Genomic DNA, 15,867 nt, shown 5'->3' on the forward strand with positions numbered 1-15,867 from the left:
TTGTATTGTACTCGCCCAATTTCTTTGTAAGAAGTTTAAGGGACAAAATGGCAGTTTTTTTTTGCCACACTGGAAAAGTACTTATTGTAGTAGCCTTTACCAATATTAACTGTGAAAATCTGCTATTTTTTCTTTAACAAAGATTGATCAAATGTAGAGTTAAATGTTTGATAATGATACACTACATTGTTATAAATATGATACATAGAAAACTTCGTCTGCTAATATTTCTGTAAGACATTACTGCTCACACTTTGTATTAGCATTAGTATAAAATTAACATATGAAAATACATCAGATTCAAAGGTGTAAAAATCTTCAATTTTACTAACCGGATTTTTGTGACAAAAATGTCGGTTATTGATTTGGGGATGTACGGCGGGCGGTCGGGCGGGCGGCAACCAAATGTTGTTCGTGCATTTACTCATGAACCGTTCATCCAAAGCTATTAAAATTTTAATAGGTTGTTACTGACAACAAAATGAAAGTCAAGTTCAACAATGACGATTTTGACTTTTACCGTTCAGGAGTTATGGTTCTTGAAAAATTGAAAAATGGCATTTCCAGTCGTGTCCGTGCATTTACGCATGAACTGTTCAACCAAAGCTTCCAAAATTTTAATATGTTGTTACTGATGACAAAATGGAGGTCAAGTTCAAGAATGACAATTTTGTCTCTTACCATTCAGGAGTTATGGTTCTTGAAAGATTGAAAAATGGTGTTTCCAGTCGTGTCCGTGCATTTACTCATGAACTGTTCAACCAAAGCTTTTCAAATTTTAATATGTTGTTACTGATGACAAAATGGAGGTCAAGATCAATAATGTCGATTTTGACTTTTACCGTTCAGGAGTTATGGTTCTTGAAAGATAAAAAAATGGCGTTTCCATTCATGTTGTTGCATTTACTCATGAACCATTCAACCTAAGCTCTTTCAAATTTTAATATGTTGATACTGATGACAAAATGGAGGTCAAATCTGATATTGACGATTTTCACTTTCACCGTTCATCAGTTATGGTTCTTGTGATATTACCAGGACACAAATAAATGTTCATAAATCCGGTTTGCTGTCGTTGTGACAGCCTCTTGTTGATACATTGATGCGTCATCCAAGCCGATATGCTCAGTACAATAAAAGGCGACAAATGAAATAAATACAATGTCAAATAATTCATTTCTTGTTAAACATTGTGAAACCATTCTTATGTTTCAAAGGGTTTGACTCTTGGGAAGGATTATTGCACTTATCCCGCATATGTCAAATTGTTATATTCCATTAAAATGGTTAAGATAACAACATCTAAACCATATACAGTCTCGATGACTTTGAATAGACATTTTTCCTTGGGGACATGTTTGACTCTTTCAAGCCATTAATACTTTAATATTAAAAACAACTGTTCAGATTCTCATCCTTAATCATTGATATACTTTTAACTATGATGACAAGACGAACTTTGCCATGGCGTTGTGAGCTTTTTTATGCCCCATTTATGGGCATTATGTTTTCTGGTCAGTTCGTTCGTTCCTCCGTCCGTCTATCCAACTTCAGATTAAAGTGTTTGGTCAAGGTAGCTTTTGATTAAGTTGAAGTCCTATCAACTTGAAACTTAGTATACATGTTCCTTATGATATGATTTTTTGAATTTTAATGCCAAACTGCAGTGTTGATTCAATTTTCAAGGTCTACAGAACATAGAAAATATAGTGCTATTTGGGCATCCGTGTACAATGGACACATTCTTGTTTTACTTATGAGTTTTAATGTACCTCTGGTATGTTTCTCATCTCTTTTAGTTATAATACAAACTGTTCAGATCTGCACCCCATATGTATATGAAATCGCCGTACCCTGTACCATCATTTAAAAAAATATATTAAATATATTTCCAACAGGAAAGAGTCCTACTCCTTTGCCGAATGTTTTCCCCTTTTATCATGACATTATAATTTAAATACTAGAAGGTGTGTTTATTCACCTACGTACTGAAGTGATTCTATAGTATAAAAGAAGGCGATATTAGCTTGAATACAGTGAAACACTTCACCTATAGTTTAGTTTTGTTCAGTTATCTAAAAAAAACAGTAATACAAAAAGCAGGTAAGCGAATGAGTAGTTTAATGAAAAATGCATAATTATATCTTTCCAGGTATTATGTTTAAAGGACAGTGTAAAAATGTTGGAACTATATGGACAGAGGGATGTTTCACTTATCAAGTAAGACTCATAGGAAACACTCCAATGTATAGACTGAAAGAAGGAGGTATGTTTGATAGAGTGAAAACAATTATTTATAAAAACAAAATAAATTTACAATATGATCTATTGTTTTAATACGCGTCAGTTAGAATTTGATTTGATTTTCAGACTGTTTGATTCGAGGGCCAATGATGAGTCTTGTGTAGTCATTTGCGTTCTAAATTAAAAGCCCAAGTATCAACGATGAAAGATCTAATGTTATGTCAATATTATCTAATAAACGAATACAGAATATAAATGGATGATTAAAATAACTGTATTATACAAATATTTGAATTTTTTGAAATACTAAGGCTTTTCTACTTCAGGCATAGATTACCTTAGCTGCATTTGGCAAAACTTTTAGGAATTTTGGTCCTCAATGCTCTTCAACTTCGTACTTTATTTGGCCTTTTTAACTTTTTTGAATTCGAGCGTCACTGATGAGTCTTTTGTAGACGAAACGCGCGTCTGGCGTATATACTAAATTTAGTCCTGGTATCTATGATGAGTTTATATACAAAACATAGATTTCTGTTTGTCAATATGAGCCTTGTTGAAAATTTGGCTTTGACATTCAGATGCAATTGGAAAAAAATGATGTCAGAAAGATAGAGAAAAATCTCACAGCCTTAGTTATCCCAATGCATAACATCGGATTTCAGTTTTTTTGTGATTTTACTTTTGTCTATCTATGGATGCCGGAACGTGCGGCTATGTAACCGTTCCGTTCGAATCTTGACCCAAAAATAGGAAAAAATTAAAAACGTTGAATTCACAGTTGTATTATTGTTATAATGTATGATTTATTATCCAATGAAGGTTGTAAAGACGAGGAAGGTAACTGCTGGAGAGTTGGCGATCAGTTCAAGAAAAACTGTAACACATACGAATGTCAGATAGTAGGGACATGTTATACTATATCACTTATCTCTAAAGGTAAGAATTAAGTTTCCCGTGTTAACGAATGTCAGATAGTACGGACATGGTATGCCATATCACTTATATCTAAAGGTAAGAATTAAGTTTCCAGCGTTAACGAATGTCAGATAGTGAGACATGTTATACCATATCACTTATAACTAAAGGTAAGAATCAAGTTTCCCGCTTTTCATAGTTTGAAACAGTATCTACCTTACGTTATTTAGCTTCAGTGCAACTGTAGGATATACCAGAATTTAGATAGATCGAAACCAGATGAACATTTTAACCACTATCGTATTTGCTCTAGAAGCTTTAGTTTCAGAGATAAAAGCCAAAAACTGTAGTTTGCCCCTATTTTTTATATTAAGCCATGTTGGTCATGTTTTGCAACTGAATACCTTAATGATTATTGTGGTCATGTTTGGTAGAATTTGTCTTTGTAGTTTCAGATTACAAAAAAATATCATACATTATGAGGTAACTACCAAATGAAATTATAGTTTCCAGCTTTTGAGATATTCATAAAATGAAAGTACTTATGCACCTGTTGAATTACCTGTTACCTTTAAACAACCGCTAGTCTTTGTATTCAAGTCTGGGATTTGGTTTTAAATGACTTTTATAAGAAGAACGAGTACCCTTTGGTGTGATCGTTGAGGATTGATTCACATTGGATTTGCATAACAACTCAATTAAATTGTTTGAACAATCATATCTTCAATATTTACCCTGGTAATATTTTTGTTTTAATCTGTAATGACAATTTTGTTTTCAAAACAAGAACGAATAAAAGTGGGGCGGTTGGAGATATGTACATCAACAACAAAAATATAAAAACCCCACCCTTGAAATAATCTAGAGACTAAAATGCATTTTAAAAAACACTTACCAAGATCATTAACATATGACGATCAGTCGTTCACTAACGGTTCAAACGTACTAAAATGATTGGATTATTATAAAAAAAACAATAATGTGTAACACAATTATTATGGAGCCATTTATTTTAATGTGCAGGTTGTGCGTTTGATGGTGAATGTAAAGAAGTCAATAAATTTTGGCATGATGGATGTGCTATTTATCAGTGTATGGATCACAGTGGAAAGGCAGAAGAGGTACACAACGGTGAGTGGAACAAATTATCTAAATAAACTCATCATAGATATAATGATTGCAATTTTGTAAATGCGCTAGATTCGCGTTTCGTCTACAAAAGATTCATCAGTGACGCTAAACGACAATGTCTTACAAACAAATTTAAGATAATAGGATATTGAAAAATGGAAGAATGTGGCCAAGCTGTTATGCAGAGAGTCACGAGGAACAAAATATATATTTTCTTCATAAAAACAACCATGCCTTCGAAAGGAACCATTAATCCGACGGTTCTAGATCTAAAATGTAATCTATCTCAAAGTCAGCAAATATCGAAGGCTCTCAATTCACTTAAAATAAAAGACACTCCTGGTTACCTCGTTTGAATTGTTTTACATTGTCATTTCGGGGCCTTGTATAGCTGACTATGCGGTATGGGCATTGATTATTATTGAAGGCCGTGCGGTGACCTACATATGTTAATTTCTGAGTCATTCGGTGTCTTGTGGAGAATTGTCTCATTAGCAATCATACCACATCTTCTTTTTTTTATATGTGTTGTTATCATCACCACTTTCGCTTGACTTAAAACGAAATCTTCTCTTCTTTTCTTTAGAGATTATGTACTGGCCTGAGGGTGATTATGGACTATTAAAATCAAAGACTGGTTGTCCAGTTGATGTTGCTGAAGAATGGTCAGAAGGACATAGAGGACATGTTGGAAGTTTGAAGAATTATGTTTCATTTGATTTTGATGCCTTTGGAATGTACAGTAGTTTTGTCTTTATACATTATTTCTGTATGAAGCGAGAAGTAAATGATTCTTCCATCCGTCCTCGATACCAGACATATTGGGAAACAGGAAAATATTGCATCATGAGAAAAAATGGAACTTGTCCTAAAGGTGCTCATAATTAACAGAATGTTTTATATTAAGGGTTACAAATAACTGACATGGAAAAATTATGTTATAATATACATGTATATGTGCTCAAAAACAAAGCTACACGTTAATGACACGCGAATCAATGCTGAAAATATCCCAACATATAGATGACAACATAAAGTCTTAAAGAACCCAAAGCCATGCTATATTACTAGCTCTAAAGTGCCCAAATACACACATTTGTATTTTGTTTATTTGTTTCAATGAAAATGTGCGATTTGTTCAGCATTACATTCGTTTTCTGAAAGACGAGTATCAAAAAGTAAGGAAATAAGCTCTCATTTTCTATAATTCCATAGACATATACTTTGGAGTATTATTACTTACAAAAATATTTTAATTTTGTTTTTTCTTGCTCTTTCAGGTTTTCAAGAGGGATACATTACCATGGATGATGTAGACAAATTTGAAAATCTCAGTACCACCAACGGCTCACTGCCTGATGGAAGTTACAAAAAAGACACTACATTTTATTTTTGTTGCCGAAATGATGGAGATACTGAAGTTCCGCTGGTATTGCCAAAGGAAAGACCCTTTATATTGTTTATGGGAAGTAAGGCGGACGATTGTCAACAAGTTAGAGGTATATGATGCAATAAATTTACTATGGTCTCTCATTTATAATGAACTAGTGTCATTTAAATTTTGGAGAACAATTTAGTTTTGTACCTACATGTTATTGTTCACCCTTTTGCTATTGATTGAAAGTAACATGATAATGTTAATATATTGAAAAATAAAACTATATTTTAAAACCCTTTAAGAGTTTAAATAACTGTTCATATAAGGCTTATATTGATAACATGTATTACCAATGTCATTTCAACTGATCGGGCGGAGCTTACGTTTTAATTTGCATAAGGACATTCTATTTGAAGATGTGTGTGATTAGGATGATTGCCGTTATAATTATTACTGATTTCTAATCACCTATCAGTGCCATCAAAGGAATTTACAAAAGAATAACTGAACACTTTATTGATGAGTTTATCCTAAAACACCTATCTATAGATGGAATGGTTTATTATGAACGAAACGGTTAAACTCCGCCCAGTCAAGTGAAATAAATTGAGTAATACATTTACTCAAACATTATCATTTGCGTGAACACAGAATCAGCGTTTATAAAATAAAGGAACATGTAGTACTGATATTGTTTACTCCATTTTGTAGGTATGACACACACACTTGAATATTTTGCGTTTGATGACGATGACAACAATCCTATGCCTGTAATGAATGGGTCTATTCCAATGACAAAGGACGGTGATAATAGCACAGAAATATACTTTTGTCACTATAAACCAATGGATTGTGGTAGGTTAAACTTTATTCTAATACAATCATTTTGTATCAATGGTTTTGATTGGATGACGTGAATCATATGCCTGTGATGAATGCATTCCAACGACAAACGACGGTGATATTAGTATAGATATCTACTTGTGTTGCAATACACCGATGAAATTGTGGTGTGTAAAACTAACGCTTTTTAGCCAAAGGGCCAAGTGAGCTTTTCTCATCACTTGGCGTCCGTCGTCCGTGGTCGTCCGTGGTCGTTACCTTTTACAAAAAATCTTCCCCTCAGAAACTACTGGGCCAAATTTAACCAAACTTGACCACAATCATCATTGGGGTATCTAGTTTAAAAAATGTGTCCGGCGACTCGGCCAACCAACCAAGATGACCACCATGGCTAAAAATACAAACAAAGGGGTAAAATGTAGATTATGGCCTATAACTATGAAACCAAAGCATTTAGAGCAAATCTGACATGGGGGTAAAATTGTTTATCAAGCCAAGATCTATCTGCTTTGAAATTTTCAGATGATTCGGACACCCCATTGTTGGGTTGCTGCCTTGAATTGGTAATTTTAAGAAAATTTTGCTGTGTTTGGTTATTATCGTGAATATTATTATAGATAGAAATAAACTGTAAACATCAATTATGTTTAGCAAAGTAAGATCTACTAATAAGTCAACATGACCAAAATGGTCAGTTGACCCTTTAAGGAGTTATTGCCCTTTATAGTCATTTTTTACCAATTTTAGTCAATTTTTGAAATCATTTACAAAAATACTCTCCTCTGAAACTACTGGGCCAAATTTAACAATCATTATTAGGGATCTAGTTAAAAAATTGTGTGCAGTGACCCAGCCAACCAACCAAGATGGCCACCATGGCTAGGATAGAACATAGGGGTAAAATGTAGATTTTGGCTTATAACTCAGAAACAGAAGCATTTGGAGCAAATCTGACCAAAGATTAAATTATTTAAATCTAGTCAATATCTATCTGCCCTGAAATTTCAGATGAATTAAACAACTGGTCGTTGAGTTGCTGGCCCCCGATAGGTAATTTTATAGAAATTTGGCCGTTTTTGGTTATTATCTTGAATACTATTATAGATGGAGATAAACTGTAAACGGCAAAATGTTCAGCAAAGTAAGATCTACAAATAATTCAAGAAGACCAAAATTGTCAGTTGACCCCTTAAGGAGTTATTGCCCTTTATAGTCCTTTTTTTTTTAAAACAATTTTTAATATTTTGGAATTTTTTTTGTAAATTTTACAAAAATATTTTCCTCTCTTACTGAAAGGCCAAGTTCATTACAGATAGAGAAAATTGTAAATAAGTAACAAGAATGTTCTGTAAAGTAAGAACTACAAACACATCACCATCACAATTTTGTCATGAATCCATCTGTGTCCTTTGTAATATATGCACATAGACCAAGGTGAGAAACACAGGCTCTGAAGAGCCTCTAGTTTTATTAGAGCGCCTCTTATAGACGTTACGTATGCATAAATTTGACCCTGGTATCTATGATGAGTTTATTTCAATTACAGGTTTAAATTTTTTGTCTGTTATCTTTAAATATACTATTTATTCAGTTATTCAAAAGATAAACGAAGATATCAGGATTATAATTTAGTACACTCGAGCGTTTCCTCTTCATAAGAGTCAGTATTGCTCGGATTGAAAGTCTGTCGCAGACTAGATTAAATTTTAAATTATGCAACCTTCGCTAAAGCTTTCAAACTGTATTCGTGTTAACCTGATCTTGCTTATGATATAAATATCTAAATGCTGGTTGGATAGTACAAAAAGGGACTAACCAATACACAGGCAACCTTACCTGAAAAAACTAAATCTGAATCGTAATGAATTTCGCATTAATAAAAACAACTCATCAAAGTTACCAGTGAAAACAAACCTGAAAAATTATGATATTTTTTCTGACTTTTGATTTAATAATTTACACTGCAGCTTGGTATCTTCTAACATGTTCAAAGTAAAGTTTTTTCGATGTAGTCATTTTGTACCTTTCATAATGCATACCTGGTAACCTATATTGATTACTGAGGTATTTTTGATATCGTTAAAAAAGCAAAGAGTTGAACATATATTTATACTGTAATGTAACGCTGTCATTTTAATTTTGTATTTAACATTGCCATTAAAGCGGGAGGTTTGGCTAACCACAAAACTAGGTTCAACCCACCATTTTTTCTTAAAATGTCCTGTACCAAGCCAGGAACATTGATATTATTATCTTTGAGTTCGTTTCTATGTGTGTTTCATTATAGTGTTTCTGTTATGTCGTTGTTCTCCTCTTTTATTTGATGTGTTTCCTCAGTTTTAGTTTGTCACCCCGATTTGTTTTTCTTAATCGATTTATGAATTTCAAACAGCGGTATACAACTGTTGCTTGTATTTGGATTTGGTTTTGTATTTTCTAAGAAGTAACTCTGTATAAAATTTGTCATGGTAGTATACAGAAGCTATGAACATCTCTGCCATCGGCTAAATACATATACTATATATGAAAGTACTACGGAAAATGTGGCTACATAAGAACGAAAAGTTTAAATTGATAAAAAAGAAAATAATTTCTCCTTGTTTAAGGAAATAAACCATCCTTGAATTAGGCAACTGTTCCCAGAAATTGTTATCAATTGAAATATATGATGTTATACAAATTACTTTTCTGACCCTAGGATGTGACGACGGTGATGGGAACACTGTTCTCGTTGGTGACAAAATAAAGAAAGGCTGTTCTTGGTTTACATGCAAAGAGGAACAGGGATTACGAGTATTAACAGTGATATCTGGTGGTAAGAAAATTCTATAATACAAAATATCTGTTTATGTACCAAATTACATGTAATTAAACTGAAACCAGAAAAATAGAAAGACACGAATAAAAAAATATTAAATCACAAAAATACTAAACTCCGAGTAAAATTCAAAACGGAAAGTCCATAATCATAATATGTTTATCACATATTACTATCAAGCAAGTAAACACGTAAGGCTGCTTTATCAAACAGTATATGGAACTGTTAGGACAGGGACATTTGGAGTCATTTGTTATTTTGTATGTTCCTTTATTTTGTAATGGTATGATGATGTATTTGTTTATGTGTGTAACAATTTGTATGCCATTGACCCTTTTATGAATATAGATAAAGGTTTTTTTTTAATGTGAATGGAAGCAATAACATTAACGGTTCCAATTTTTCTGCACCAGATGCGCATTTCGACAAATAATGTCTCTTCAGTGATGCTCGTGGCCAACATATGTAAAATCCAAAGCTTATATAAAAGATGTAGAGCTATAATTCAATAGTTCCAAAAAAGTATAGCCAAATCCGTGAAAGGAATTAGAGCTTTGAATGAGGGAGATACATTCCTTAATTTATAATATTTTTTAAAATTTTGTAACAGTAAATTTAATAACACAAAAATTGGTTTAAAAATTGACACTTTTCTTTTTATCTCGAAAAAAAGGATTAAATTGTATATATGGAATATTATTAAAATAAAAAATAAACAGTACATGTACATTTCATTTGTACGGTCTATCCCAATAAAACCTGGACAGAGACTTGATTTGTATATGAAACAGGCTTTATATTTAATTAAGTTATCAAATTTAGAAATGTTAGCTTTTTTCTGTAAAGTGTTTTATGGTTAATATGCAACAATTGCTTCGATATGACTTTATCTTAGCATATGTAGTGAATATTTATCATCTTATTGTGACCCCTTTGAAATATTCCATTACCCATATTGTATTTTAACGATACTATGTTTTCAGGTTGTAAGGATGACAAAGGCAACTGTAGAAATGAAAGTGAAGTATGGATGGCTTCATATGGTGAAACATGTTATTCAAAGAGATGTTATAAAATCGACAACGGGGTTAAAGTAGAATTTCAAATAAAAACAGACTACAGAGGTATATTATAAATCATTCTATACATTAAATGTATTTGAAATACTTATAAGGGCCATTTAGTCAGGAATTTGACTGTCATTTCATGCTCGCCTCATTTATGATTGTTTAGCCAAAATGAATAGAAAAATAGACCTCATGTCGATTTTAGTTCAATTGTTATTTCTTTAATTCTGTTAGTCCTATTCATAAATAGTTAAAATTGTGAACAAAAAATTCATTTAATATTAGTCTACGAGTCTTATAAGAAATTTGTCTACAAGGTATATTCATGGAGTCAAGCTGTTTTAACGTTTAAAGAATGAATCGTATGTTTGTAGATTACACTTTATTTAAAAACAATACTTAAATTTATGTTTTTTTTGTGTTAAGGTTGCAAAGACGAAGATATGTGTCGACCACTCAATTACCATATTCAAAGGGGATGCTACAATTCAGTATGTACTGCCAGTCAAAGTTCACAAGACTGTCGTTTCCGAATGGTTAAAGCAGGTGAGTCAAAATCTTTAATTGTTTTTACATGGGCGGTAATAGTAACGTTTTGTCCTGTAGCTCAGTCCATATCGTTAACTTGGATATGTATGATAGCTCGTGTCGAAGCTGTGACATTTTCACATATGTGGTTAAATTTTCGGGGTACGAAGTGAGATTACCTTCGAAATGACAAATATAGAACAATTCAAACGAGAAAACAAACGGTCTTAATAATGAACAAGATAATAAAACCGAATATGTTACACAGCAACAAACGACAACAACGGAACTACAGGCTCCCGACTTGGGAAAGCTGATATAGAATGTTGCGGGGTTATACTACTTTGCCAAACCCTTCCCATTGATAGCACAACATAATAACAAACTATTCAAAACAAGAAACGAAAATTAAATTAAAAAAAAACAACATCAAATAACGAGAACCGCTCAAATACAGGCTTCTGACTTTGAACAGGTACATACAACATGGTGGGGTGAAACTAGTTCGAAGGCGCAAACCTTCTCCTACCCTTGAACGATTATGTAGCAGTACACCATAAGAACAAACTATACAAATCACTTGAAAAAGACTATAAAATACCTCATCAGATGGACAACCAAAGACATACATCTAACAAAAACATACAGTGGACGTGGCAGGGTACTTATACATCCCAATAACAAAACGATACCAAGTACAGAGAGTCCTCGCAGTTATTGACAGCTAGTTTACAGCCAAAAACAACTAATAGAAAATCATGCATTTTAAACTAAAATATTGACCAGTACACTCAAACATCCACTATATTTATGTTCGTTATTACGCATTGGTTGATTTTTAATAACAAACAGTTACTCGACGTACTGGTGACGTGTTTTTTTTTATTAATATTCATCGTTTTCAAAGGTTGACATTTTATCTGAAATTTTACTGGATTCGTCAAGTTCCCATCAGTGACATATGCATATTGACATACGTTAGATAGATACTACTGTCTGTTAACAATTTGTTTATTTGATAAGCACCGAATACGAAAGTCTAGTGATTTTTACTGTTAATTATTATACTGTGCTTTTACACAACTGTCCAAAGTTAGAGGAAGGGTTGTGCACTCGTTAACCTATTTTTACTAAAACATATTCTGTACATGATTTTCCCATAGCTAGAGTGTGAACTCTAGTTGTTGTGTTATAAATAAACCTCTTTGTGTTCTTTTTTGGACTTTCACACAATGGAATCAAGGGTTTGTTATATTTATTAACGGTATGCAGTATTCCTTATTGTCGTTCAGTGATCTATGATAATTAAAACATTTGTCATCGGTCTTCATAAGACGGTTGTCTGTCTTCCAATCAATTGGAAACGACATCATATTATTTGTTTTTCAGGCTGTAGTGATGGTAAGGGGAAATGTATTCCTATCGGCTCTGAGTTTACCAAAAATTGCATGACATACAAGTGTTCAGCAGCAACTACGAAATGCGGAATGAAATTCCTTCGAGGTGGTAAGTTTCCTCTCTACTTGTTTTATTCTACAGATGTTTGTTTTATAAATGATGCATAAGTATTCATATACTTTGACCTATAATGGTTTACTTTTGTAAATTGTGACTTGGATGAAGAGTTGTCTCATTGGCACTCATACCACATCTTCTTATATCTACTGTATAATATTTATGGTACTAATTTTGCACCCTATTCACATTTCGTCAATGTGTTTGTCTTAAGTGATGCTATTGTTATCTTATATGCCTATTGTAAATTGATTTTAGTAAATTACAAATGTGCTGTCATTTTATTTATGTATCTTAAATGGCTTTCCAGTTTACACTATTTCCTGTTTTGGTGTTAATTTTTCTTACAGCAAGCTTGTGTTGCCGGCTTCACATAAAAATAGTCATACAAGAAATCAGTTTATTTACCTGTATAGTGCTACAGAATACAACATAGATAGTATGGGTTCTTTTTAAGGTTATACTGCTAATTTTATAGAACTTTCAAGAACTTTAAGCATCGAATACAGTGATGTTTTTAAAATTATTTTTTACATGCATATTATTCAATGTTTCAGTCTTATAACTTAATTTTATTTGTAGCATGCAAGTATGACGGTGAATGTCATGCAGTCAATGCAGTGTGGCACCATGCCGCCTGCCATTGGTTAAAATGTACCATGACAAGGAAAGCGAATTCTATATCATTCAACATTGATTCAGTTGAGCAAGGTAATGCAAACACATATCATCGTTGTAACAACAATATAGATAAGGTGTACTTTTCTAACAATCATATGAACAAAGGGTTCAAGATATTTATTAATAAGTAACGTAAAACGACCAACTTGTGGGGTAAGGTAGTAAATGTTGTGGTGCAAATAATTTCAAATGGTAATACTGGGTAATCATACAGTTAATTCATATACAACAGATAATAAAATTGTCAAAATGTCAAAGTCTATTTCAATACCATTTCTCCATTGGTCTTCCTCCGACCGGAAGTAAAACCCTCATCAGAGTGAAGCGTCCGTTTGAATGTGTGGAATGATCAAGTACGCAGCCACGTTCGGTCAGAATGGTGAAGTTGAATCTGATGCCTCATATTAAGAGAGTACTACGCTCTTTGATCGTTGAAAACCCTTATAACAACTCTTTATGGAGACTGTAGGTGGCATGTTTGCAAGGTTAAGTTCCTGTCCTTATCTATTAGACTTTTTTTTCCGTGGCAGTTCAAATTTACCCGACCCTCATAGCTGATGTCCTCTATTACAGAAGCTACATTTAGTTCAAGTAAAAAATAGTAGAAAATGTATGAAATATTTGCCACTGAACGTGAAGTAACCAACTTTTAATCAATCAAACACTCCGCGCTAAAACTTTAAAGCAAACAAATAATTTGTTACCTGAAATCTTAAAACCATGAATATTCACCGGTACGTCAATAATGTATAAAAAAACGTTTCATTTTTATTAAAAGTTAGAAAATTCAAAATGTTCTGTAGTTTTATTTTACATTTCCGCAATTATACACATTTATTTAGAACTTCAATATAAAGAGGCTATCTCAATAGCATTCATCTAATTAAAATTTATTCCTAAATAGTGTACCATATTTACATCAGCATGTCAAGCCTCATACCAACAAATGCAATGATTTAATAAGAGTTACCACCAAGAACAAACCGAATAAGCAATAATTGATACTCTGTGCCAATTGATATACATTATTTTAGAGGCATATTATTGAATTTATGCAGTTTGTACCAATCTTGAGAGTGATTGAGAATATTCAACCCCAGTCCTAAAAGTGTTGATTTCTTAACGACTGTTTACTAGATGATAGTCTTGAAATATTGCCGCTGATCGTTTCTATTTACAATTATTATACTACAACACAGTGGCATATCCCATTGTGTGCCTAAGAGGGGTCCGATCCAGCCATGCTGCAGTGATTCCCAATATAATAAATCAAATTTTCCCACAAAAGAGGGGCCTGGGCCACTAAATCTGCCTTTGCAACATTTCATCTTGATCCAAATTCGCATTAGTTAGCTTTGAATATTTTGATTTCTGAAATATCATCCAATTCAAACCAAACACATTCTAATTTGAATTTATAACCGTGTCTCAGATATTGTTTGATTATTAGTTGCTCAACGTCCAGTGGCAAGTTATTCATGATTTTTCAGCACGTTATCAAATCAACTGCATATAATAAGAAGGGCCTTTAGTAAGGGGCGTCCCGGATAAGTTCGGGCAACATTAACGACCACTGAAAATTGAGAATATACATAAAAGTAACAGAATTACAGCTTTGCAACAGGTTATATACGGACTTTAAAAGAGTTGTTTCAATGGTTGTTAACGTGCTGAGGTGGCGAACTTTTTCAATACCAGGCATCATATTTAACGTTCCCTTTCTGACTGGACGTGGCTGAGTGATTATACATCCCGCACAGTAATAGGACGCCCCACATCGAAATATCAGTTACTGTATTCCCCCCATTTACACTTAGATCCCATCTCTAGATAAAAAAGTGCATTGTTCAATAACAGTGAACTACAAGAAATAATGGATAAGTATGTTCGATGAGTGAAAATACCAAACGGATAGTTCAGAAATTGCCGTTTGCTTTGATTAACGTCCAGTGGCAAATATTTCATGCATATTGAGGACAATACATACAATAGGTAGGTCTTCTAATAGAGTCCTTCCGGGATGAAGATTGTGGAAATCACGACTACCACTAGAAAATGAGAGTTCAATTGGATAGGGACTGAAATTTTGCCTAGCCACAGGCCACATACGGACTCCTCAAAGAGATCTGGCAAGGGATTTAAACGTGCAGATAGCGTAGCACTTTCTCTACACTAGGCATCGGATGTAACGTTTCCATTCTGGACATGGCTGCACACTTCAAACATATCCCACACAGCAAAACGGCCGCCCACTGGGGAAAGGGTTTTACTACCGGTCTGAAGAAGACATGTGATGACCCAATTTCTATTCCCCAGTCACCATTGGGGGCGGTTGCCAATCATATACAATAAACGTAGATTATGAAACATTATACGGTAGAAACTCACATTTATGTTTTTTTAGCGACAATAACAACAATTTTATATACCAACATTTTTTTTTGTAAAGAAAAAATCAAATGCGAAAATAATACAAAGTATTTGACAAGATAATAACTATTTTTACTGTAATTTATTGACAGAATGCAATTACAAAGGCAAATGCTATAAGGCTGGTGATAAAGTGAAAGAAGGATGTTCCTCCAAACAATGTGTTATTGACAAAGAAAAAAAGGTCGCTTATATGAGCACCGTAGCTGGAGGTACCTTAAACATTTGTAGAGTTGGTTTTTATTTATATGAATACAATTAATAATTTCACAGAGAAGCATTGTCAAACGTCTATTTAAATCCGACGCTCTTCGTTC

The 15,867-nt window shown here is 33.2% G+C and overlaps 1 protein-coding gene across 3 annotated transcripts in view; it reads left to right on the forward strand.

Moving 5' to 3' along the window:
• LOC139522933 (uncharacterized) overlaps nt 1-15,867 on the forward strand; it is a 54,628-nt gene that overhangs the window by 21,511 nt on the left and 17,250 nt on the right. For all 3 annotated transcript variants that reach the window (XM_071316581.1, XM_071316583.1, XM_071316582.1), the window contains exons 4-15: nt 2,153-2,266; nt 3,064-3,180; nt 4,183-4,290; nt 4,877-5,164; nt 5,571-5,789; nt 6,380-6,523; nt 9,210-9,326; nt 10,313-10,453; nt 10,823-10,942; nt 12,314-12,430; nt 13,022-13,150; nt 15,643-15,762. In XM_071316581.1, coding sequence (XP_071172682.1) covers nt 2,153-2,266; nt 3,064-3,180; nt 4,183-4,290; nt 4,877-5,164; nt 5,571-5,789; nt 6,380-6,523; nt 9,210-9,326; nt 10,313-10,453; nt 10,823-10,942; nt 12,314-12,430; nt 13,022-13,150; nt 15,643-15,762 — 1,734 coding nt within the window. The remainder of the gene's footprint in view (nt 1-2,152; nt 2,267-3,063; nt 3,181-4,182; nt 4,291-4,876; nt 5,165-5,570; nt 5,790-6,379; nt 6,524-9,209; nt 9,327-10,312; nt 10,454-10,822; nt 10,943-12,313; nt 12,431-13,021; nt 13,151-15,642; nt 15,763-15,867) is intronic.

The sequence above is a fragment of the Mytilus edulis genome, chromosome 5 (assembly GCF_963676685.1).
Source record: "Mytilus edulis chromosome 5, xbMytEdul2.2, whole genome shotgun sequence".
In the NCBI taxonomy this organism is placed as follows: Eukaryota; Metazoa; Mollusca; class Bivalvia; order Mytilida; family Mytilidae; genus Mytilus; species Mytilus edulis.